This window comes from Corvus cornix, chromosome Z, assembly GCF_000738735.6.
Source record: "Corvus cornix cornix isolate S_Up_H32 chromosome Z, ASM73873v5, whole genome shotgun sequence".
Taxonomy (NCBI): domain Eukaryota; kingdom Metazoa; phylum Chordata; class Aves; order Passeriformes; family Corvidae; genus Corvus; species Corvus cornix.
The window spans coordinates 4,135,350-4,161,718 of record NC_046357.1 but is presented as its reverse complement, the minus strand read 5'-3'; the positions used below and the strand labels follow the sequence as shown (position 1 = coordinate 4,161,718).

Sequence of the window (26,369 nt, the reverse complement as noted above, 5' to 3'; positions counted from 1 at the left end):
AATTGTAAATGCAATGAAGGATATAAATAGGATCCCACCTGTCTCTTTGGTGGGTCACACAGCTGCTTGCAGAATCCAGGACAGAAAACAGCTGGTGAAGTTGATAGCCTTCCCTGTTTGTAGTTACTGTTGTGAGGAGCGTAAGGACTCTAGTTCTGAAACTTAAAATGTCAGTTCCAGGCTATCAATGGTATTATTTAAAGTCTATAGCTGGGCAAATGTTTTATGCAGCAGCTTTTAATCAGATTTCTAAAATGGAATTATGCTGCTAATACAGAATCATTTATTCATTCACTTGGGTCTCAGTGTGGTCTTGCATTAACTGCAAGATTTGTCTAGTAAACTGAACAATTTCCTAGTATGCCCTCTTGATTCCAGAGGGATAAGTGAGCTGTAATCCTTGTAAATCTATTTAGAAAAAGCAAAAGTTTTGTCAGGCTTCACTATGCTGATTTGTTAAACAAACAAAAAAATTATCTAAGATAAGCATTGGGAACAGAAACACCCAGGGGTGTTTTCTGTAATAGTTTCCTACAAACAGCTTTAGCTGGATTGAAAGTAGGCATTAGAACAGTAAATAAATTAATAAAGTTTAAAAATACTAATTTGGACTGATAAGACTATTTATTGCAAGATTGCTGGGGCCCGATGTGACTTGGTTTGCTAATTATCTGACACAGACAATAAAAGGTTTGAAAAGACTGTGCAAGGAACAAATGAGTTGGCCAAAACTTCCTGTACCCAGAAAGATGAGTCGGGGAAAAGTTACGTTTACCTCTGTACATAGTAAGCTTCTTTTATACCTCTGCATATTAAAGGTCTACAAAATTGAGAGGCACTGAAAAGGGTCAACTGCTTAACACCTTTCTCAAGGCAAAAAATAGAAATTAAATTAAATTAAACTAGTAGAAACAAGGTTCAAGAAGGAGAAAAAATATTTAGGAGAGATTGGACAAGAGCACAGAAGAGTAGGTCTTTGTGGAAATTCCTCTGAGGTGGAAGTCAATGGAGACTAAGAATATTTGAGTGAGGTACCTTTATGACACCTTTATGTGCTTTATAAATACATCAGTGTTTTTATACATGTGTGGTCTCTGTCTTTTCCTGGAAGTAGGAGTGAGCAGCTCTCAGCCCATTATTCTCACAGCCTCTTCCCATCTCCATCTTGGTACGAGGGGAGAGCGCAAACATCTGGGCAAAAGGAAAACTGAAGAAGGCAGGAAACAAGTTATTTCAGGGAACAGCACATGGTGGGGGAAAGGAGCTGAAAAACAAAGAGTAAAGAGTTTATACATTGGGAACCAGAGCAGGGTACACAGAATAGCACCTCTGAGAGCACACCTGCAAAGAGCTGGTAGGTCCTAACCAGTGGTTTCTCAGAAAAGCGACAAGACAAAGCTATGGAAGTAAGCCCTGAACTGCTGGTACTTTGCCCTGTCAACCACCTCAGTCTGCTGCTTTTCCTGGAGCATGAACAAGGTCCCTTCTTCCAAACCATCTCATCAACTTTGCCTGGGCTGTGGGGAGGCTTGTGGGGTGCTTGGCTAGATGGGTTTTATTGGCATGTCAGCTTTCACCATGTGTGTTTATGCAGATCAGGTTTGCAGAATACTAGAATATAGTTTCAGAAATCTGGGGTTTGCTGGTATTTAACAGTAAACATCCTATATATGTATATACCAGTACACATAGTTTTAAAGCTTCAGTTAACATTTATGAATGTACTTTACTAATTGTCTACTTTTCTTTTGTTCTTAAGGTTGTAGAAAATGTCTTAAAAGTCAACCCTGTGTTGGGTCCTCAAATGTTTCAACCCCTTCTGCCATCAGTATTCAGGGGGATTATAGATGGGGAGGTAAGAGTTGCTTTAACTACTCTCTACTTGTCCTTTTGAAAATGACATTTCCTTCCATTATCTGGCCCAGTCTTTTCATACTGATGTTGCATTTTCTCTTAAGAGCATCTGATAGATTTTTGACATCTATTTTAAAAGTCTGCCAAAGTAACACAGTAGCACAAGATAAAAACCAACATACCTGTCACTTGTTTTGTCATGTAGTGTTTATTTTAATAAAACAGCACAAATTTTATTCTGCTGTTCTGTCGTTCCTTCACTATTAACACTTTTAAGGGCTGTAACTCTATGCCTAGTTTAATCCTTACTAGGTGTTGGAGTTTTTTGTTGTGTTTTTTTAAAAGATACATACTATTCCTTTTTAAGTGTACCTGGACCAGAGAAAAACAAACTGGACCAGGAGAGGATCAACTTGACCTTCTATTCCTAATTGGCATATCTAATATGAAGAGCTGAAGGATGTGAGAATGCTTTGTGTGAAATAGAGGTTTTAAGATTTTGCTGGCTTAGATGTCTTAACTTCTCCCTTTTCTCTCTGTGTATTTAACAAACTTCCATGTTGGATGAAACTGAGTAAAATCCAATATGCTTTAACTGTGTTGAACCTTTCAGTTCTAGCAGGAATGAGTGGGTGGAATTCTTCATGTTTTTTGGCTTCTTTGATCAAAACCTTTGTTTTTTTCCAGTTGAAGACTTTCAAATATCAATATGTGGTTCCAATTATTGAGTTAAATAAGATTTCCAAACTTTAGCCAAGTAATACTATGTAGCAAAGTACTTTTTGCTGTACAAAGCACAAAGATAGTGAGTGGATTATTAAAATGTCTTCTGATTTAAGACTAATAAATTCACTATACCTTATTCAAAATGTATTAATTTGGGTTAGCATTTTCAGGTAGATGTTGGCATTTTGTTTTTTAAGTAGGCTATTCTACAAAATACAGTTATATTCTTATGGGCTGAATTTAATATGAAAAAATCTATAGCTTCTTTTAAAAGTAATAACCAAATATAATAAACTAATGAACTTATTACTGTATCCAGTTATTTTTAAGACACCTACAGATTAGTTATTGGCAAATGTATTATAGTTTCTATCTGGAAAAAGTAATGACTTCAGTAATACTAATTGTTCTTAATGTTACTGAAATAATCAACTTCAAAAGTAATTTTTTAACAGTATAAACTGTTATTTCCTTAAGATACATGTTTTAAAATTTAAAGTGAAATCAGCTTGCAAGTATTCTTGACTGTTTGGACAAAATCTACTTTGAAATTGCCATGGTTTTGATATTGTAAGAACTGAGAACTCTGTAAAGATTGCTCACTCAGTTTTCTGTTCCTAGAGGCTCTTAAATTGCAATTTATAATTTAAAATACAGTAAAAGACATAAGGGCTGCATACAAGTATTTTCCATGTATTGCTGCACTGTGTGTCAAATACTTTCTTTTAGTTAAACTAAGCAACTTTTGTTTTGGTTCATTTTTGTTTCAGAGATACCCAGTGGTGATGTCTACTTATTTGGGGATCATGGGTAGAGTTCTACTACAAAATGCAAGGTTTTTTTCATTACTTTTGAGCCAGATGGCATGTGAATTGGGTCAGGAGGTAAGGTCCTTTTTTATCCTTTTGGGTTTTTTCTATCTCAGTATTTCAGCTGTATTACATAGGGAAGTTTTGCCTTCTTTTGACCTGAAGAAACTTTTGCCTCGATTATCCAAGCTCCTTGAAAAGGGGCTCTTCCCCTTCCTGTTCTCTTTTCCCTGAACACCCTGTAACAACTTTTACATGTTCCTGTAATTACTTAAAACATCCCGTTAAAATTTTTATATAGTCCCTAAATTCTCTTCCTGTTGCATCGCACAGTGTAAACCCCCTTAGTTCACATGCAATTGTAGGGTGAGAATTTCTTTCCCTGTGCCATCTTGATGGGTCTTGCAGGGTGGAGAATGGTCTAATCATTCTCCCTTAAGTTTCTAGAGTATCAGGTTAATTGTACTACAGTTTCCCTGCTGAAGTTACTGAGGTTCTTTTGCTACAAGTGTTGCATTATGTCTTTAAGTGAAATTTTAATAATTTTCTTTTCTGGGGTATAATACAGTTTTCAAACAGATAATGACAAGTCTTTTTTTTTTTCTTTTTAAACTTGTCACTGTGTAAGTAAAACAGAATAAGTCCATGTGCTTTGTATGAGACTGTTAGGGGAAAACTGAATAATTCACTGTCCTGAATTAGTTCCCTCTCCATAAATGAAATGCAGTTCAAACATCTAGGTTACAACTAATGGTATGGAGGGTTCAGCGCCTGGAAGCATTGTCATAGAAAATTTAAAAAGTACCTGTCACTTGCTACTTCTGTCAGATATACAACTGTATAGTGTCTTTCCAAGACTAAATAATGTATTCAATTGGTAGAAAAATTAAAATAAATTATTTCCTAAACATGCTCATGTACTCGTAACTGAAAAGGAACGTTGTGCTTCCTGTTGCAGGTGGACCAAATTCTTGGTAACATGATTGAAATGTGGGTTGATCGGATGGATAACATCACTCAGCCAGAAAGAAGAAAACTTTCTGCTTTAGCATTGCTTTCTCTTCTGCCATCATTGAATAGGTAAGCAAATGTACAATGCCTTAAATAAGAATGCTTCAAAGGCCCTTGGTATGGTTTTTAAAGTATTTCACAATTCTGCAGCTAAGTATTCCAATATGAGTAGTTCTATTTATTCTTTTTTCTTTCCCTCCGAGAGAAACTTAAAAAGATGGAATTTCCATATTACATTATATTATCTTCTTATTTGGTTTCATAGCATTATAGTAACCTTTCTTCTATTTTATAGGAAATGTCATTTAGTAAAAGTGAGGAACTAGCACTGCAGATTTATTGTCGATTCTCATTAACTCTGAACTATCTGCTTCTCTCATCTGTGATTAAGTAGTTGCTTTAGTTGGCATGTTAGTATTTTGGTGTCCCTTCCAGGGAACAATGTTCAGTTTTCTTTCCTGTTGTGGGTGATCTGAACTTTGATCCTGGTTTTCCCCTTCATGACGTTAAAAGGAACAGTTGCTGTGAAACAGTTTTTGCACTGTAGATTTTTTAGCAAGCAGATGTTACTGTTGTCCTTTCAGTAGCCATCATCATTGCTGGATGTACATAGAAAAGGAAAGTTTTAAATGCAAATGCTGAATACACTGACTTGTAAGTTGTCATTACTAGAATTCATGTATAACACATGTTTAAGTGAGAGTTCAGTCCATAGTTACCTTTAGATTATTTTTAACTGTTTGACATTCAGGAAGACAAAACTGCATGAGTTTACCTTTAGTCTGCTGGGTTTCCTGAGCAATCTTTAAGTGTTGTCTGTTGGGAATTTAGATATTGCTCCCAAATCCTAAAAGCTATGTTAGTATCTGTAGAATATGTAATAGCTGTCAAACCTGTAGACTATGTAGTCACTATCTAAAAAAAATGAAGGAACACTTACGTGTAACTTAGAGACTTCATTGCTTTTTATATGCACAGAAATTTTCCCTTTTTTTGTCAGGTAGATAATCAGGGTAACCACCTAGCTAAAGGTGAACCAAGCAGTTGCTTTATGAGAGGCTTTTCCCAGTAAATGTAACAGTATTATGTTGTCTATAAGTATATTTGAAATGTGTTTAAAGAGGTGTTAGCTAAAATTTAAGGTGCTGAACTATATCTGTCTTCCTGTGAAGTTTCTTTTAAAGAGGAAGGAAAAAAAGAAATTCCTTTAGATAACCATGTTGTTTTGGACTACCTTCAGCTGCTCCAGATTTCCTGCTGTAAAAGCCAATTATTTCTGGCAGTCCTTAACATCATAAAACCTTCTGCAAATGACAGCTTTATTTTCCAGTTACTCAAATCATTTAAGAAAGCTGCTTCTTAAATAAAAAGCCTCTCTTTAGTGGACATATTTATGTCAAAGCTATGAAAATTTCACTTATACAATTGATAGACTGCCAAACCTACCTTCAGACAGAGTGTGTGAAATGGATTCTGCCAATTGATTGTTTCTTTTACTAGAACAATGTGAGTCACTCTGGTTTTGCTGTATCACAGGGATTATACTTGCTGCATCCTGTATCTGTAGGCTTCTTGTGCAAGTCCATTTGCACAGTTGAAGCAAAAATGTTTTAAATATAATATAGTATTTAAACAAAATGTTTTGATTCATATAAGTGTTTTCAAGAAGAGCTAAAGTAATTATTCCTGTTGGAATGCCTCACTAAGCAAGTTCCGGATTAGGTTTTGCTTTGGATATCAAAAGTAAGTTCAAGATTTCTCAGCTGCAGAGGCAGAACAGAATTTTGTCTCCTGAGAATGATGGGCTGTCTTGGGAAGGCCAAGGTGAGGGTGAGATTCTTCCCTCAGCTTTCTGCTCTGTGATGGTCAAGATTGGTACCAGTAGCAAGCTCAGACTTTCAAAGTTCTGCTGTAAGGAAAACAGGCATCTGTGCTGTGTCTAGCACTTTGTGAGAATTTTCCTCCTTTTGCCAGTTGCTTCCTCTAGCCTATAGCTGAAGCACTGGTTTATTTTTGGGAGGAAAGAGAGGGAGCAGACAAAAATAGTGGGAGGGGAAATGAAGGTAACATGTGTTTTCATTCTTCCCTCAGAGTTGTTTTATGGATAAAATGTTAGGGGAAGTATTAAACAGTGACCTTTTTTATTCTCCATCTAAACTCTATAGTATTACTTCATAGATATTAGGTATTTCTCTAGGTAGTGATCATGTTTATAATTATAAATATGTGGAACTTGGGATTTTCTGCATTTTAGGGGAAGGTAAAACTTCCATCGTTATTAATTTAAAACCAGTATGACACAAATAATTTTCTGTTTCAAGTACAGCATCTTTGACAGTGTCATGAGTGAAGGATTTTAGAGCAGATAATACAGGATTCACTGCAGAGCAATTGTTCACAGTGGCTCTTGGGCTGACTAGTTTGACTAAGCAGGTTATAAAGTGACAAATTATTAGCCACACTGTAATTTTCTCATGTAGGCAATACCATCCAGAGACAGATGCAATGACATGCTTTTGGTACCAACAGTAGTGCTGCATTTTAATCATGTATGCATGTCCTTCGATCTAGCATCCTGTTTATCTTCCCACAGCTGCACATTGTGTCAGTGGTTAGAAATGCATATTAAAAAAAGAACAATAACTGCTGCTTTCCTGTTTAGTGTGTTGCAGCACCTTTTCACTTAATGGTAATTTCCTGGTATTACTTAGGGGTTTCCCCAAATTAAATGATGCCTAACTGTCTGCATTTGCTATCCAAGTGCGGTCAATCGATGTTAGCACTTTTTTGTGTTTAACAGATATATGCATTGGCAGTATTTTCCACATTTTGTATTCTTACTGCCTGTTTGTCACTCATATCCATCCATGTCTGTTTTCATTCATTTATTTAAAAAAATCTTACTATTTCAAAAAATAGGTTAAAGACCTTTGCCTTTACTCTGTTGTATATAACAGTAGGGTGCAGTAATATTCAGGCAGTAAGGATGCACTTGTGGAGTTACAGCGTCTCCATGTTCAGTACATGAGGAAAGTGTGGATAGACAACACAGTAGCTCTACCAGGAATGGCTTTTGGAAAAACACGTGAGGACTTGAAGTTTTTTGGAGGAAAATTGTATCTGAGCTAGAGTGTTAGACATGCAATGTGACAGCAACATGGATGAGTAAATTCACAAATGTCATGATTTCCTGGTCTAGTTAAGTCATACTCAAGCTTGTCTACAATTTTAATGGCTTGCTTGTGAACATTCAGCTTCAGGAGTGCTCTTCAAGACTGAATTGAGTTTTATTAGATGTGCCCCTGGTCCCTAAAATAGTGCCTAGTGAATATGGTCAATAGCAGCATTCTACCTCCTATTTATTGTGGAAAATGTGTGGGGCCCCCACCACTATCTAGGGTTCTGCATTTTGAGATTTTCAGCATCCTTTGTAGTTCCTGATGCGAAAGTGGTTAAAATTGTATTATGTTCCCTTCTCCTACATGTATATATATGGAAATAATTAGCTTGCTTACTGCAGTATAATGTCAGTACTAGTGTTTTGGAATGTCCTTCTTTGGTGATATTGAAAGCTTTTAATGATTTATTTGGCTAAGTAGGTATCTTTTTTATTCCTACAGTTGTGTGTATTTTAGTAGAACACAAACAACACTGAAGGATGCTAAAGAGTGATAGGAACCTTTATTTTCTAATAAAGAAACGGAAAGAGATTTTGGAAAGATTATAGTGTCAATGATCAGCTTGGTTTGGGGTGGTACCTAACTGTACCCACAGGTAGCATTTGACACCATGCTGAAAGCTAAGCACTCCCCTTCTGCAGGTGAGTGTTATTTCTGCTATGTCTGTCACTCTTGAATGGGAGGTTGCCAAGTTTCCTTTTATTCAAAGTCAGTCCTTTCCAAAATAGGCCACTAATTTTGGTCCTTGAGGATAGGTTCATTTTTGGTGGACCTACCTGTGTAGAGTGGTACCACTCTAAAGTAGAGGAGACTCTAAAATACAAAGTATTTTAATTTATCTTTCTTCATTTTGATTTCTGCTACATGAGTAGTGGCAGTTTTTATTTTACCCCTTTGAGTCAAATATGTTTATGTATTGTGGGGAAAGGGTTAAGAGGTGCTCCAGGTTTCTAATTTTTATGTAAATGAATGTCTGCTTTTTCTCATTGTGTATCAAGTCTGATATGTCAGCCAGTATGAGTTCTGCCAGTTAGATAACTGGCATTTTGTGAGTGTAGGTACTTGCAGTATGCAATTATAAATCTTCATTAGGTTATTATAGAGTTTTGCCTCTGTCATTTGTTAAAATTAGTTAGAAATTTTAATTTTCCTCTCAAAAAGTTGTCTATATGTAATGTTAGTAGATGGCAAGAAAGTGCCTAATAAAATGTCATATTCTCCTTAGGATAGTTATGTCCTCATTTATAAAGTCAGAATTTCTTACATAATTACTTGTACATCCTCCTTTCTTTATAGGGATGATACTCTGAAGCTATTTTATCTTCCTCTCCATTTTTTTAATCCCTCTAGTTAAAGGTACGCTCACCCACGCCTCTAATAGACTGTTAGCATTTAAAGGAGCTCTTTAAATTATGATTTTGCAATTGTCATCACTGTTTGGCCTTGGATTTATTTAGCTTGCCTGACAGGTATCAGTGCAGTTTTAATGATAAGAGTGAAAATTGTGGCTTTGGTCTTAGTCTGACTATCAGAGTCTGCATAATTCAGAAGGTTACATGGAGCACTGCCAACTTCTTTAATTGCATGTCACATTATGGCACTGGCAAAAGGATGCACTCATTAAACTTCTTGTTCACAGTGTCCATCATTTTTTCTCCTACACTTGATTGCTAATATGGTCTGGTCAGGAGCACATTATCTTTTCCTCTAAGACCCTTAAGCCTTGATTTCAAGGAAAATTGTACCAAGTCATGGCAAAGAATTATGTCACTAATTGCAACTAAACTGTTGCAAAAAACTAAACTGCAGTCATAAGGGTTTGGTGGCTGCTGCTATCTGGTTTTTGTTTATGGCCTATATAAAAAATTTCAGAAGTCTATCCTAAAACTATTTTAATTATGATTTACCCTAAAATTTAACATTTTAATTATATAAAAGACAGTGAAAGATAACAGACTAACTAGCTTTCTTCAAACTCTTTGCAATGTATGATTTACATGTTTGCAAATTAAATATTGAGTAAGTAGTGACTGAAGTATAGCATACTGCTAAAAATGTGTAAAAATCACAAGATTTTAACAAAAGTAAAAAAAAAAAAAACACCCAAAGCATAGATTTACAGCTGTTTTTGCAGCTGGGTTTGTTCTGAGCTGTTTTGGTATCTCTGCTTATCTCTCTGTGCTATACTCTGTGAAATTTGAGACTGCCAGAGAGCAGCTGAGATTTTTCAGTGACTTTCTTTAACAGTGCCAGACTATTATGATAAGATACCAGAAGTGATAAACACTACAACCCATGTCTCTACAAGAACTTCTGCAAATAAGTACTGTCTTGAAACAATAATGTTTCATATTCAGACAATTTAATGAGAAAGTGAGGGTTTAAAACAAAGCATCAAGTTTTGATATTAAAAAAGTGCCTAAGTATAAAGAAAGCTTGTACTTTTAAGAAACAGCTTTTGTATTTTGTGTGTGGGTAGTCTCTGTAGTAGTTGTTAGGAATTGTTGAAATTTTCTCTTTTTGTTAAATATCTGGAGCTATCAGTTGCTAATGCCAAGTGTATGCCCATCCTGTCTCCTAAACTAGCAGGCAGAGCGTGGTTTTGCAATTGGGTTTAGTTTTGATTAAATTTCTGGAAGTTGAAATTTAGGAAATTACTTTGAGTTCTTTGGACCTGTTGGTTTGAATTGCTTTCATATTGAGTACACTAATGCTTTTATACTTCAAACAGATTTTGCTAAATGTTGCCGTGAATAGTAAAGGCTAAAGCTATAGTGTTATTGTCAGCATATCACATCTGTGGGTTACATTCATGGCCAACCTTCTTTATGTTACTGTTTTGTTCACAAACTTAGTGGTTGCTCCATAGAAGACTTAGTTTTCTGAATAAAGAGAAGAAATTAATTCTAACAATTTCTCAAAGTGAGCTTTTAGTTTCACGAGAGCTTTCTGTCATATTATTTTACTGGAGTCCAAGGTCAAATTAGATTTATAGACTGGAAACTTCTTTTCATATCCTTAATGGGAAAAATAATTCTGTAGTTTTCATGCTGTGGAAGAGAAATTTTCAGGAAACAGAGCAGCAAGTCAGGGTTCTTATTTAAACAGAAATATTAAATACTAGAAGCAATCTGCAATACTGGAAACAATCATAAATTTTTAGATAAACTAGATAATGAGAAACTGAAAAGTGTTTTGGGATCTGATAAGTTAATAAGGTGTCAACAGTTCACCTGCCTACTGGATGTTAATTAAATGTTGATGTCTATGCTACCCAAGCAGTAGTTTAGTACCAGAATTACTTTGATTTGTATTCGTATCTAGAGATAGTGTGGGCAGAAGGAAGTAGGTATTTGAAAAATAAAGTTGTACAATAGCCTACCTGTGGGGAATAAAAGTAAGACCTGCAAGAGGAGATAATTGCTAAATATACAATGGGAGGGCACAATAGATAGATTCACTCTTGCAAGCTTAAAAGAATAACTACAGTGCTAAAAATTGGTTGTCCTCATTCATGAGCTTTACCATAATTTTGTAGTTATTATGAGCATGAAATCCCTTCTCAGAAATTGACTTTTAACCTGGTTTTTGAACTTTTTGCATGTTTTCTGCTATACGTAAATGGGATTTGGATGATTATTTTGTGCTACCTAATATTCATTATATTGGCTTTAATATAACTTGGGTGGAGTGCTTGTATGTTCTTTCAATTACTTTGAACCCATAATTTTATGCACAATTTGACAAATTGCTGTTACTCAAGCTTCATGCTTGTATTTATAAGGAATCACTGTTGAACGAGATTTTTTTGTTAAAAAGCCAATAGCATTAGTAACTTCAACAATATTAGTATATTAAGATAAAATTCACTTGTGGGTTCAAAAATAATATTCTCTGTTAACCATGTGAAGCTGTATTCAGGTACAAACCTAGCAGTTCTCTCACTGCAGAACAAAATTGTCAGTGAATAAAATGTACTACTATGAGAGCTGCCTAAGCTTGTTGTGTTTCCTGGGTTTTTTCATACAATTTTCAAAAAGTAATGAATTTTATTGTTTAAGTACAAGCCAGTTTGAGAAATGCTGATCCAAGTTATACGTGTATCCCAGCCTTTTTTATGATTTTCCCCAAAATGGTATCAGTTATGTGGCACATAATTTTGCATCTTGTTCTTAACAGATACTGCTTTCAGATACTTTAACAATATGTAGTATTAACAAAATAGTATCTCTAAATTACATTGCAGTCAGACCTGCAGGCCTTCAGGTGCAGTATTTACAAAGTGTAAACCAGGACTTTCTCTAGATTTCCTAGTGCAGAATGGAAGAAGCCATGATCTTGATTAGGACATTTTTTTCCCCCATTTTGGGCATGGGATTCAACAGCAGAAGGGTCAGCGATGTGCTCAGAACGACAGTGGAGCTATGGTTCAAACAAAAATTTTGTCATTATTCATAAGGTACTTTCAGTACAAGACCACAGAGACATTCACTGGTTATCAGCTTTCTTTTATGTGGCCACTGCTCTACTGGTTCCTCTAAATTTTCATGCTGATGTACCATAGAGCTTCACTAATTCCTTTTGTTTTTCAAAATGTGGTGCTTCTGACATTTTGCAAAAAGAGAGCTCTATGAACATTTGCCTTTTAAATTTTTTTTTTTTAATTTGACTTACTTAGCTGTAAAGGGTTGTTTCATATAGCGCACCTTGGAAGAATAATTTTTTGGGGGTTTTTTGGGTTTTTTTACACATATAGGTATCCGTATAAATAGACTATAGGTAGTGAAGCTTAGGTAGAAGATAATAAGCGTTTGAAGTCACTTTCTATTTTTGGTCAATCTCTGATTATCCCCTCATCTGACTCCATTTGATCTGGATAATCCTTTTCAGTTACTCTTCTGTCCCCCACATCCAGGATACTTCACCAATCTTCCTGGGAACTATACAGTGTTTTCCCATTAGGTAAATGACATGACATCTTATTTTACTTTTCTCTGTGTCAACAATTATGTTAAATACTGTGAAAAATGTAAGCATGACAATAAATATTCAAGTCTAAAGAGCAATTAGTTTTCCTATTGATCTACTGGTCTCAGAAAAAAATAAACAAATACAGTTCTATTTCTGGGTTGTAACTGATACGGGCTTTGTCTGAAATGGCCCATAGACCAATTTTACTTGCTAATTTCTTATTTTAGACAAGATACTTGCAAGAAAGCTTCTACAAAAGCATGTCCATGTCTATTCTGCGTCCCTTTCTCATGTGTTTCCTGCATTTCAGATTGGATTATATAGGCAAAAGCATTTGGGTTACATTTCACCCCGTACGTGAACTCATGCTTCCTGTGTGAGATCACTGATTCTCCTGCTGTGTTGTGGCTCTTTTTTGGCTATGGCTACTGATGGGCTTTGTCATCTTTCTTTTGCTGAGCAGAAGGTCTCGTTGAAGTAAAATAATGGGATTACAGTTACGTTGCTATTTGTAGGCTTAATGTCCCCCTTCCTCCTTTGATGATGTGACTGGACTTTGTGAGTGTTTCTTCCCTGTGATGGGTAAACTGAGGGTGTAATCTCTGGAGCTTAGGCAAGAGGGATATTTATAGCTTGTGTAGCGTTTTTCTGCAAAGGGGACACTGCAGGAAACGAAAGCTGTGCACTGAAGGTGTGGCTCTCAGAATCAGAAACCGTCCCATAGTCCTCTGTGGATAAATTTGCTTTTAAAAGGGTGGCCTAAAGTGAGACTTAACATAGTGCTTGGGTCAAGTTGGAAATAACACAAGTGCATAGCAGTTTAGTACCACATCATATGGGTCTCATATTCTAAGATTTCACAGGTTTCTCTGGGATTGCTGGCAGGGTGTGCCTTGCCAGGGGACAGGAGGCACTGGGCTCTTCCCTCCAGAGTGTCTCTTTTCCCTCTTAGCTGGACCACTGGAATGTGTGTGCGTGTGGCAGCAGTTTGGCTCTGTAGGCAGAGAACAGTGTACATGTTGCTACTGACTTAATAAAGGGTTTCAGATTCTGGCTGAAAGATAAGGGAGTTGCAGGTAATGCAATAGTGCTGTTACAAATAGTTGTGCTTTATTCTGAAAGTTATACCTAACTAAGATAAAACTCCTTCGAGCTCTCCTAGTTAAATCAGTTTAAAAAAAAAAAAATCAAACCAAACAACAAAACCTAGCAGTTACAGACTAAGATAGTTCTTGGTTTTCTAGAAACAAATCATTGAGATTTCCTTTCCAACAATACTTCTGAAGCACAGATAAAATGGCTTCCTGTCCCAGGGTTTCCTGTATCCATGGCAACCTGACTTTAGGCACTTCTTTCTTAGTTTCCTGAGCAAACTGCTGCAAACCCTGGGGCAAAAATGTGAGTGCTGTAGTACGCAGCAATACTGCCTTTCCAAAGGTTTCACAGATAAGTGTAGTCAGTCAGCTTATAACTTAGTCCAGTGGACTGCCAACAGCAAAATAACGGAAACAATGAACTTCAGATTTGGGGTAAGGAATTGCTTTTATTTATTTTAAATGTAACTCAGCTTTATAAAAGTAAAATTCAAATTGTCAGTGAGCTGCCAGTGAAAGCTAACTTGTTTACAGTTGGCATTTCTACCTGAATGCTTTTGAAACATTTCTTAGTGATGGTTAACTATAAGAAATAGTTGATAAATAGTATTTTTAATTTAATAGAAGCTGTTATTTTGACAGCTTAGATGCTTTTATGCTGCAGCCAATTAAATATTTTCTGGCTATGTTGGCAGTACATTTATTTAATTGTCTATTTACTTGGAAAAGTTTTTTCTGTGTAGTTCAGTTAGTAAGTTTAAGTTTTAAACTGCTTTTTGGCATGAAAGGATAATATGTAAAATACCAATCTTGAGAGCAATGCTAATATTTTAAAAACTGTACACATAGATTTAAATAATTAATAGTAATTAATAAATATAATGAATATATTTGAATTAATAATATTTATATACTTCTTTTTATCTCTAATAGTGAAGTCAGAGATGAGTAAGAAGGCCAAAGACAGGGATATGTGTGTTCTGCAAAGTTCTCCACCCTGCCCAGGAGCATTCCTGTATATATTTAATTGTTTTCTTTTGTTGCTGCTTCAGAAGGAGGCTTTTGGCTGTCCATCTGCTTGTCAGCTCTGCACAGGGAGACAAGTTAGCTGTCGTAATGCAGGGCTTTCAAGCATCCCTTGGAACCTTCCAGAAACAACAATTCTTGTTTATCTCAGTGGAAATAATATATCACATGTCACTCCAAATGGACTAAGAGGCCTTCAGAAGCTTGCTGCACTCTACATGGATAACTCCAGTATTTTGTATGTACACCCAAAAGCTTTTATGGAAGTCCCCAAACTGTGCTACTTGCATCTAAATAACAATAATATTAAACACCTGGATCCAGGAATCTTTGAAGGCCTTTCCAATCTTCATTGTTTATACCTTCAGAATAATCAAATAGCTTTTCTTCCCAGAGGATTATTTAGTGATCTCCTTTCTGTTAGGTATTTAACACTTCAAAGAAATCGTCTCAGTGTCCTTGGAAGTGGGACTTTCTTGGGAATGATAAGACTCCAAACACTAAACCTAGCCAATAATAAGATTTCATGGATATCAGATTCAGCATTTCATCATCTTGAAAATCTTGCATATTTGTTTCTTGAAGGTAACAACTTAACACTTGTGCCATCAAATGCTATTGGAAGGCTCAAAAATCTTGAAAGACTTTCTTTGTCTCACAATCCCATTGGATCAATTCAGCCTTTTGCATTTAAGGGACTTAACAAGCTTAGATATCTGTCTTTGAAAAATGTCAAGCTAAAATGTATTGCTGTAAATGGATTTTTTGGATTAAACAACCTTAGCCAGCTAATCTTAAGTTATAATGATTTAGAAAATATAAATTCCAGCACTTTTACTTTATTGAACAATTTAATGTATCTACAGCTAGACAGAAATAAAATAGCCACTATTAGCAATGGTACCTTTAAAAAAATGGGGCAGTCACTTAAAGTACTCAGTTTAGCATTTAATAATATCACAGAGTTACAACCTGAAGTGCTCAAGCCCTTAGTATCTTTAACTCATCTACAGGTAAGTTCTAATCCTTGGAACTGCAGCTGCAAAATGCTTGGGTTACTTAATTGGCTAGCATCATCTCTTGTTTCTGCAAAAATCCACTGTCAGAATCCCCAGAGTATGCGTGGGAGACCTTTGCATTATATGAAGTGGGCTCGGTTTTCAAACTGCATTGGCCCCACAGCCGGCTTGGGCTCTACCCCGAGTCTGGGATCCTTCGGGGTGCGTCACAGCACTACCGCTGTGATGATGGCCTGGCATAAAGGCAACAGGCACAACACACTGGAACAGTTTGTCAGTGCAGAAACTAAATATGTTACTTTCTGGGAAAGAGCTACATCTACATCTTCTACCCCATGGCCCTATGACAAATATGCTGTTGAAATTCCATCACAGGCAACTACAGTATTATCAACATTACCAGTGCAAATACCAGCAGAAATTATACCTTCTAATAGAACTGTAGAAGGAGAACAGTTATTTACAACAGATGCTGCTCCTGTATCATTAAAAACAACCCTGATTTGTACACAACAGGTTGAAAAGCTGAATCAAGCTTTTGACATTTTACTAGCCTTTTTCATTCTGGCTTGTGCTGTTATCCTGTTCTTAACCTGTAAAATTATTCAGTTTAGGCAGAAACTAAAGGTGCTGGAAAACTCAGGGGAAAAGAGTATAGAATATTATGGCTTTTATCAGCCTGGCAGATACAACATAACTGACTCAGTGCAGTCCCTAACTCAGAAATCAGTGGGACATTCAGAACTGGATCAAATAAGGCTGCTCAAGCGAACAGCATCAGAAAGTCAGGCACAGGTCATCTTGTTTGAACATTCATCATTGTAATTTAACTCATTTGATTTAGTGTTAACTGTCATATGAAAGGTCAAGAAATCAAGAACTCAATTTTGTAAAAATACTTCCACTGATTAAAATCAACTGCTTGATAGAACTGTGGAAAATGGCACAATTGGGTTCTGCATCATCATTTGCTTCCTGAATGTTTTCAACTTTATGGATTATTTCATTATATGTCATTTAAATCTGACATGGATAAGTTTATTAACCTCAGTCCCTATTTGTAGGAATCTTTCACCTATGGCTCAAGTATACATGCAGTATAAAGTACCCTGTAATTTATTTTGCTTAATAATGATGTAAATTCCTATAGAAATTCCATAGCTATTGTGAAGCAAGCAAGACATCAGTTCTTAGTAGGATCACAAAGCCAAGAAATCTTGGAGAATGAGAAAACAGTGCTTCATGTGTTTATTGTAATAGAGTTTGTACTCTTCCTCTATTAAATAAAGCGCAGTAGAAAAAAGTACATTTACAGCTAGCATGTTCAAACTCTTGAGTAAGAGAAAAATTTAAAACTATACAAATTCTATTAATACCTATAGCATATTTTAATATACGAAGTTGTGTGTTCAGTCTGTGTAATGAATATACTAAATATAAATTTATATAAATATAAATAAATATAGAAATATATAAATAAAAATATTTTTTATTAGTGTGTATCTGTATCATTTTATGAAATACCCCAAACTGGAGTTAAGAAAAACTAAATTTCTGTTGAAATTTACCAAAGTTCAATGACCAAATTTATTATGTCTAAGACATAATTACCTTAGACACTGGTTAATTATTGTCAATAAAAGATACTTTGGCATCTACGTAGTAATATTTTGAGGGACGTTTTAGCTAGATAAGAGGTACAAATTGAAGAAATACACTACACTGTAAATACATAATGCTAAATTAATGGCTGAAAACATTTACGTATTTGGTTTATATTTGGAAGTGTTAGGTCAAGGTATGTGTTCTTAGTGAAGGCTTCATCTTCAAATACAGATATTTTCTTATATAGTTTGCATTTAACTTTTTACTTCTGTTTCAAATATTGGTGTTCTGTTATTATCAGGTTATGTCTAGTATGTTGTAGCTTTATTTTCAACCCGAATTTCTGCGATTTTTTTTTTCCTGGTTGTTACTTCAGTAATTAATACTTTATTCAGGAATTAAAAGTCATAAAACTATGTTCCAAATAGTCCAATATTGTAAAATTTTCAACTAATGGGACTTAGTTTTGTAGATACTGTTTATCTTCTCCAGGTGTGTGCCCTAAGATTTCAGCCGTGTTGCTTATAAGTTACACAGTTTACAGTTAGAGCATTTTCTTCAAGAAAAAATGGGGAACAATGCTTTGACAGACTTTCCTCCATGGTGTTGATTTAAGTTGTGTAGAAGAATGTTGCTGTTCCAGGCTTCAGCCTGGACCCTGTGGTGTTCTCCAGCTGAGCCAGAACTGCCCTCAGCATTCTTATTCTATCCCCTCTCTTTCCTGCTCGTGTAACTCGTGCGTATCCAGGCTGTGCAGCTCCCAGTTATCCTGTTTGTCCATCTGCAGTTCTTTTCCAGAAGGGAAAATTTATTATCTGCTACCAGGACATGCATAAATCTTGACTGCTCTGAATGGGTGTGAATGTGCAAGTGTGCCTTCACTGTTGTTTGTTAGTAATGTAATGAAATAATACTGTATTTAACTGTAATTTACTGTATAATAGATCAAATACTTCTAGGGAACACTTTGGACAAAAGCTTGAACTGTTTTGTACTACCTGAGTAGAAACTATTTTTTAAAATAATTTTCTAACTTAAGATCAGATGTTAAATATAATGGGCAAATGCTTTTAAGAAGGGAAAACACTGGATGTAATCTATGCACTTTTTTCCAGAGGCTAATCCACTGCAGTCTCTTCCTCTTTAACCTATTTTTGTTACTTTATGTCTGTCCTACATAATTCCTTGTGATAAATGTTAATTTTGTTTTCATTTAGTAACAGCTGCACAATCAATGGTTGCACAGTAGTAGGTTCAGCAATTTTATGTGCTATATTTCTAAATTTTTAATTTTACATGGGCACCTTCAGAAATAATGGACTTCAAATGCAATAGAAACTAGTTAAGTTTTTCTTGCTAAAAATGCTGCTATGCCTTTCTTACAGAGGAGTTTTGGGTGTGCACAAAGGTTGAAACTGAATAAACTTAAAGAAATGTGGCAGGGAGCAGCTGTTATTTTAGGCTCTGGTTTCCTACAGAAAGGCATGAGAGGTTCTCTCAGAAGGTGCATCTTTTTCACTGACAAGCTGTTGTGGGAGTTGTTTGCCAAGTATGAGTCTCACCATCTGTAGATGGAGCATGAAAGGAAACTGGTGTTGTAGCTGTTTGTGCAAGCTGAGTTGGAGCAGTTGAAAGCCATCCTTTGGAGTGGAGACATTCTCTAATATCCAGCTTGCCAACACAAGGATCAGACTGAAAAGGAACTGAGAGATTTATTATGCAGTTGTGAGGGAAATGCCTTTTTTTTTAGCAGTCAGTATCTTTTGTATTTAAATGTTCACTCCAGGAAACTGACCCTTTCATGTATATGTGTGGTTCATATGTCTATTAAAATCATTAGGGAATACATTAGAAGACTTAGTTGAGTCTGCCCTCATGAAGCAAAGTGGTGCTTCATGAAGATCAGGTTTATGGTCAGTCATAGGACTCCCCTTGAAAGATTGTCTTAGCTGCTGCTTTACTGCTATAGGAGTTCCTTAGTACTGTGCAGCTCCTAAGGGGTGTTGGTGTAATAATCATTTACGTCACTTACAGTATGTGCAAAGTAATCTCTATTTGTCCCGCTCCACCTCTTTCCTTGGCTGAGATAAGAATAAAGAATTAATTAAGCTTTCTCAATATGTACACTAGTAAAGATATGAAATGAAACTCTTCTTGGTGTTTATTGCTTCATCCTGGTGAATGTAGAAAAGCAGAAAACATTTTCTCTTTCTTTTAATCTCCAAAAAAGTATTTTTTCTCCCTCTCTGAGGGATGTGCAAAGCAGATAGGGGGTCCATTTTATTTAGGCACCACTAAAAATTTGTCAAGACATGTTTTAACATGGTGATAGAGCTTTATCTACAGTAGTTAGCTATATAATTGAAGTAAAATTTTGAATTTTCACATAAAACCTCAGGATAATAAAAAAGTTGTATATGTAGCTGAGTGCATTAGAAATTATAGACAGAATGAAAAAAAATCCTGCCTTTTTTTTCAGAACAGATGTGGTCTGTGTTGTCCTATGCAAAGCTTTTATTCTTTTATCTAAAAAGTATGCAAAGTTTGAAATAGAAGGTTTGAGTTTATTCATATGGAAGCTGCACTGAATGCTAAATTTTGTTTTTGTTACTGGTAAGGTGAATTTTATTAACAGGCAGCATAAAATATCCTTTCTGTAATAAAAAGAAAATATAGTCATTGTATCTTTGAAACTGGGTTATGGAGTGTTTTAGGTCCTAATTGTGGGTCTTTTATTTTTGCTGCATACCAAATGAGGCTTTGTCCCAATAATTTAGGAAAACTGCATAGTTATAAAACCAGTTACAGCCTGATGCTTTTGTTTGTTTCACTGCTAATCTGGATTATATGCAATTCAAGGGGGGAACTGCTTAAATGCTGCCTTCCTCCAGGTTTAAGATTTTAGTATGAAACATATTAACTGTTTGAAAATTCATCTGAATACAGCGTTTGTCTTCTTTGAATCTGCTCATATGACTTCTTAATTATTTCTTGAAATAAGCAGGCTAATTTTAGTCTCTTTGAAAAGGTATTACGTTGACTTGCATGACTTGCTTTCTCATCTATGAAAATAAGACCTGATGTATTTTATATTGCCACTGAACTTTAATTGAGATTTCATTTTTTAAAGCATGAGTCTATGGAATCTTTATTTTTCACATGCATGTGTCTTCTTTTCTAGAAATAGTTGCACTGTTTAATAGCTCCATGCTTGGTAAATATTTCAGTGGGTTTTTGGTAGAAAGAAACTGTATGTCCCATTTAAAGGGGTGACACTGACCATGCCATAATTATGCCTCTCCTGATGGGAGAGATCTTTTAAAGTCCTTGCCAGGGGTTTGAGAGACAAACGGGACTCTCAGCCTTCGCTACTTCTTGATAGTTGTTTATTAAATCTTACCAGAGAAACAGTCTCTAGCATGATCCAGACATAGCACAAAGCAGAGAATGCAGGAGAAAAGCCGAATTATCAAGATTAAACAGCCTTTTTAAAGGTAAATCAACCAATGGTTACTAAAAACGTACATTATTTTTACTTCTCTACCAATTATTTAGTAACACAGCCAGGAACTGCAGAATTCTTTGTCCAATCATCCCAAACCACTTTTACGGCAGAGTATGGAGTAGATGAAGAAGAAGGAGGAGGAGGTTTGGAGAACAACAACAATCCTCCATTTTGATGTTTTTTGCTTTTATTTATTTACTACATTAACAAACCCAAAACCTCTAAATTTTTCACCCTGTGAGAATCTTACATAGTAGCCTATCACCTAATTTACACTAGTGTAATTTCTAATTCTTCTCTAAGAGTAGGCAGTTTTTTCCAAGGACGAAGGTCAAAAACAGTGTTGTTCAGTGGGATAAAACCCTTCAAAACAAGCAGAGAAATATTCTCTGCACTCTGGGTTCCTGCAAGGGGGAAAAAAGAAAGGGGAGAAAACTGCAGGCAAGCAGTTTGAAAGGTGTTCTACATACTTTGTTTTCCGTAAAAAAAAGAAAAACTGTCATGAATCTTCCACTAAAGAAAGAAGTGAAATACTATTTCTCATTTATATCATAAAGTAAGAATATCCTTTCCAAGAAATTAATGATTTCCCTATGTGCTTTTGAGGGATTACCAAGAAAAATGTTTTTGCCCCTCTGCTCTGCTCTGACAAGACCCCACCTGGAGTGCTGCATCCAGCTCTGGGGCCCTCAATATAAGAAGGACAGGATACTTCCGGAGCGAGTCCTGAGGCCACAAGGTTGATAAGCGGAGTGGAGCACCTCTGCTATGAAGACAGGCTGAGAAAGTTGTGGCTGTTCAGCCTGGAGAGGAGAAGATTGAGTGCAGATCTCACAACAGCCTTCCAGTATCTGAAGGGGCCTACAGGGAAGCCAGAGAGGGACTGTTCCTTCAGGAACTGTAGTGATAGTATAAGGGGGAATGGCTTTAAACTTAGAGTAGGTTTTGATTAGATGTCAGGAAGAAATTCTTTACTGTGAGGGTGCTGAGGCACTGGAACAGGTTGCCCAGAGAAGCTGTGGATGCTCCATCCCTGCAAGTGTTCAAGGCCAGGTTGAAGCTTTGAGCAGCCTGGTCCTATGGCAGGAGGGTTGGAACTAGGTGACCTTTGAGGTTCCTTTCAACCCAAACCATTCTGGGATTCATGAAACTTGGAAGGAAGAAATAATACAGGTAGTGGACAGCAACCTCTATTATTAAATAGTGCGTATGAATGGGGCATAGTTTACTTTTCCAGGGTGCGAAATGTTCACATTTGTTCTCAGTTGAATGGCTCTTGTCTACTATTGACGTGAATCTGAGGGCAGCTTGTTGGAAAATATTAACCTTACTCATGTTGGAAAACACTAACCGTGTTAATGGCATTTTCCTAGAGATGTGTTTCAAAGAGGAGGATGAGGCAAAAGAGTCTTAATGGGAGGTGTGCTAGGCAGGACCTCTGACTTGGTGAAGAAACCTGCTGTGTCTTGGAGGGTTCATTGTGCAGGCAGCTGAGGTACTGTTCAGCTTTCTCAGCTGTGCTGTGAAGTCAGTAGGTTGTTTGCTTGCTGTCTGCAGAACCTCACAGGGATTCAGTCTCACAACATGTTATACTTTGCTCTTCTGAATGTGATTGGCAAAGGAGTGTCTTTTAAAATACATAGCTGACAATCAGGCAGTAAAAATTATGTCAGTTTTCATGTTGTGGAAATCAGGAGTTGCAAGACTGATGATACAAAATACACTTCAGATCCTGGCATACAACAGTAGCTGAATTTAAAAAGCAGAAAAAAACTAATCCCTTTGAAACAAATGATCATGAGTGAAATTACAATTTTATCAAAACAAATATAAAGAAATATTTTCTATGCTTTGTATTCTAACTTCATAAGCACTTTTTCCAAGGCATCTATTGCTATATAACTGTTTGTCATATGTGTAAAATTCTGTTGTGTGTCTGACAAGAAATTTTTCAAAAGCAGTTGCTATTGTATAAGAAGCTACAGTTTATGCATGTCTTCAGTTTTCATCCCAAATAAGAAAAGGAAATGGAAGAATATTAAGAAATTGATGTGTCAGTGTTAAAACAATGATCAGTTACAATCAAACTACAATATATGAACTTTGTGTTCAGTGCCTGTAAATAAATGGAATGTGTCTGCTTCTGCATCTGCCTCTTAGGGAGCAGCAGCATCTTTTTGGGAGAATTAAGCCTGAAATCCAAATGGAGCAGTAAGGTGCTTCAGTCAATGGCAGTCCCAGGAAAAGAGTTGTAGTTTACCATCACCAGTTAGGTCCTTTCTCTTTCTTTGCTGCATGTAGCTAGAGGTATTCCTGAGATGAACATCCTTTCACTTGCAGTTTGTCTTTACCCTTTCGCAGTTCCCAGAGTAGGAGTCCAAGAACCAAGGTTCCACAATAGCATGTCTCTGGCATTAAATCCACAGCGGCAGGAAATGGAGCAGAAGCAGCAGTTGGCTGCTTTCCATTAACTAGCACCTGGTGGCACCGACTTTATCCATCATGGGGAGATCATGTTTCTATACCCTTACCCTACAGGCACATCCTTTCTTGAGGCAGGGGCAAATGTAAATATGTTTAGTGCAATTTTGGGCATTGTGGACCTATCTAGGCCTTCAGGTCATGCTGAGTAAAGGTGCTCATGCCTTTTAAGTCCCAAGTGATACGTATCAGCCCTTTGCATTAGTGTTAAATAGCCTTGTGTGTCAAATGGCAGGAGGTGCCTGTGTTTAAACAGATAAATCCTGTCTGATCTTGCTCTGTACAGTCAGGAAAGTGACATTCCTGTAGAACTGGGTGTGTGCAGGGTTTTTCCACCCTCTCTGAGGAGTTGGCTGCCTAAGAGGGTGAAGAAATACTGGTAAATAGGGGAGTGTATCTTCTTTACAAGCAGCCATTGCTCAGGGGTTGTGTAGGTTTATGCATTGAATAGTGACAGTAGAAAATGTGTAAATGTGTTGGGAATAGAAGCTACTACTCTCTTCCCTGCTGGCAGGAGCATGCCCTTCCCACTCAGTTCTTGACTCCTGTGCTAATGTTTATTTTCTTCTATTCCATTTGCAGTTACTTCTAGGTTTTCAGTGCCACATTACATTTTATTATATTTAAGAATAATGTTTCTTGTGTATTTTGAAGCCTTTTTGTAATTAAAGAAAAATACTGAATTAGTTGCTTGATAGCATGCTCAGCTAAGCAGTAAGCAAGGAAAATACCTCTCAGTAAATGTACTCTACAGCTGAGCAAATTTCCTGTGCAGTTCCTTTAGCTAAGTCACTTTCCTGTTCTTTCCCAATGTTATCCAAAATAAATTTTGTTCTTTTACAGTGTTATCCAAGATAAATTTTGTGGTATCATCAACATTTCAGTGGAAGGACTGCACGATGTTATGACTGAAGATTCTGAAACAGGAACATACAAAGAGTAAGCAGAACATCTAATTTTGTTGGGTTTAACAGTAGCAATACTGTTTTATATGAAGTGTTTTGATTTGAAAAATCTGTAGGCAATTAAAACGTGCTTGTTAGAGTTCTGTTTCCTCAAGAGTGCGTATTTTAGGAAGACAGGAAACTTTTGGTCTTAAAAGAGAACAATTGCAATGGGGAAAGAGTGCTTAAAATGACAGTATAGTTTTATATTGTCCATTAAGTTATCTACTAAATGATGTCTTAAAACATTCATATGCTTAGATTTGCTTTTTGCTTACTTGATAAAATTTCAATACAACAAGCTTGTGTGTTGATAGGGACCACCCTAGCTCAGAGGTAGCTCAGAGTTTCTTTGAGTATGACATGAACCTTATGTGAGTTTAGCTAGTGTACAATATTTCATGTCCTGGAGAACTTGAAAGCATATCCCACAAGGACAGTTCTCCAGTTGTTCCATGTAACACATGTGCTGCTACAGGATATATCTCAAAAGACAGTTTCCCGAGCTAGGAGCAGGAGCTTGCTTGTGGCAGGAAGGTGTTGGGGGTGTCCACAGTGCTATGCCTCCCAGCACCGCACTCATTCATCTCCTGAAGGTTCTCTGGTTACTGGTGGTAGTCCATCAAAGCTGGAAAAAAAAAACAACCTAATGAATAGTAAGATATTTTTTGGACAGAGATCTTAATGTCATTTTTATCTCTGTAATGATTATACACTTTTAGAATGGAGAGTTGTAAAACATTAAAAACAGATGCCCTGCAGGATATTCTTACAGACAGTATATGCTAATAATAGAATTTATGGATGCTCTGATGCTAAGAATCAAGCATTTTCTTTCTGATCATTACATGCTGAAGGAACAGACTGTATCTGAGCTAGTTAATTAACTGCTTAAGGGGATGTTTGCTGCCACTGAAACCAGGTGGCACAGAACAGCCAGAATGCAATGTATTAAGTTCTTCTCCACTTTGAACAGGTGGTATGCACACAGCTGTGTGTTGAGAACAGTCCACGCTCACGCTGAGCCTGAACTGTGCCTAAGAACTGCTTGCCAAAGTACTTCCCACCAAACTCTTGACTCTCAGTAAAGAAGATGTAACTCCAAAGTCTGGGAATATGCAAAATGTCTGGCACTGTGTTTTGTTTACCATTGGAGACAATGTTACAGAGTCCCTTTTATTTCTAAACATGTTGCTTTGCCAGCACTTGTTGAAAAGAGTTCTCACTGAGAAATAAATAAACTTCATCTTAGTTTATTTCATATTTTAAGCCTGAAGGCTTGTAGAACTTGTCACTACTTTTCCGAACTCTGGGCATTGTTTTTACTTCATAAAATATAGCCACACTGAACCAAGGACATACTTATGTTGACAGGTACTGAAAGAGCTGTTTGAAAGAGTCTGACACTTGTGTAATATATTTTGACATCATTTGGAAGTAAAGTGAGAGCAGTCATCTGAAATCATGTGCATTGTTGTGGCTCTCCAGACTGAAGAAGAATGGCTTAAATCCACACTGGTTCAGAAAAAAGATAATGTATAGTCCACTGATTATCATATTAGCTAGTTATTGTAGTGCAGGAAATCTAATGATGTGTGTGTTTAACACAGGAAGATCAAGGCTGAAGCAATATAGAACTTCAGCCACTGAAGGATGAAGAGAGGGTAAACATGTACAGGGAAAATTGTAAACAACAGCAATGGCTTAAGTGGCTTAACCACTTTAAATGACTACATTTAAACTGGGATTTTAAAGAAACTGTTGTAGTTAAAGCAGTGAGATTTTGGAAGAGGTAAAAGTCTTGTCATGTTTTAGATTTAGATTGGATTTTAATCAGGTTATGGAAATGTTTATACTATCTTACAATACAAAGGGGTTACACTCAGGTTTCCTAGTGTTCATGTTTCTCATTGTAGGGATAATTACAAGAGAGCTTTACAAACCTCATATATTTTGGAAAGGGGAGCATTCCATTGCTCTGGTCTTGTCTCACCAATACCCAGATTTTTCCGAATTTTATCATCATCTCTTCTTTTATTCTCTCCTCTCCTTGTGTTTTGAATTTTATGGTACCTAAAATTTATGAAGGTCTGAAAAAGTTAAGTCGATCTTGTATGTTTTGATAGTTGACATTTTTATCTCCTT

General features: G+C 36.3%; 2 protein-coding genes across 8 annotated transcripts in view; both read left to right on the top strand.

Annotated features, from left to right (window-relative positions):
* IPO11 (importin 11) overlaps positions 1-26,369 on the top strand; it is an 82,325-nt gene that overhangs the window by 49,244 nt on the left and 6,712 nt on the right. For all 7 annotated transcript variants that reach the window (XM_039567144.1, XM_039567148.1, XM_039567147.1 and 4 more), the window contains 4 exons: positions 1,760-1,855; positions 3,351-3,464; positions 4,348-4,469; positions 24,124-24,219. In XM_039567144.1, the coding sequence (XP_039423078.1) occupies positions 1,760-1,855; positions 3,351-3,464; positions 4,348-4,469; positions 24,124-24,219 (428 nt within the window). The remainder of the gene's footprint in view (positions 1-1,759; positions 1,856-3,350; positions 3,465-4,347; positions 4,470-24,123; positions 24,220-26,369) is intronic.
* LRRC70 (leucine rich repeat containing 70) lies at positions 13,683-17,184 on the top strand. Its single transcript, XM_010395314.3, has 2 exons — positions 13,683-14,079; positions 14,578-17,184. The coding sequence occupies exon 2, from the start codon at positions 14,589-14,591 to the stop codon at positions 16,512-16,514; it is 1,926 nt and encodes a 641-aa protein (XP_010393616.2). The 5' UTR covers positions 13,683-14,079; positions 14,578-14,588; the 3' UTR covers positions 16,515-17,184.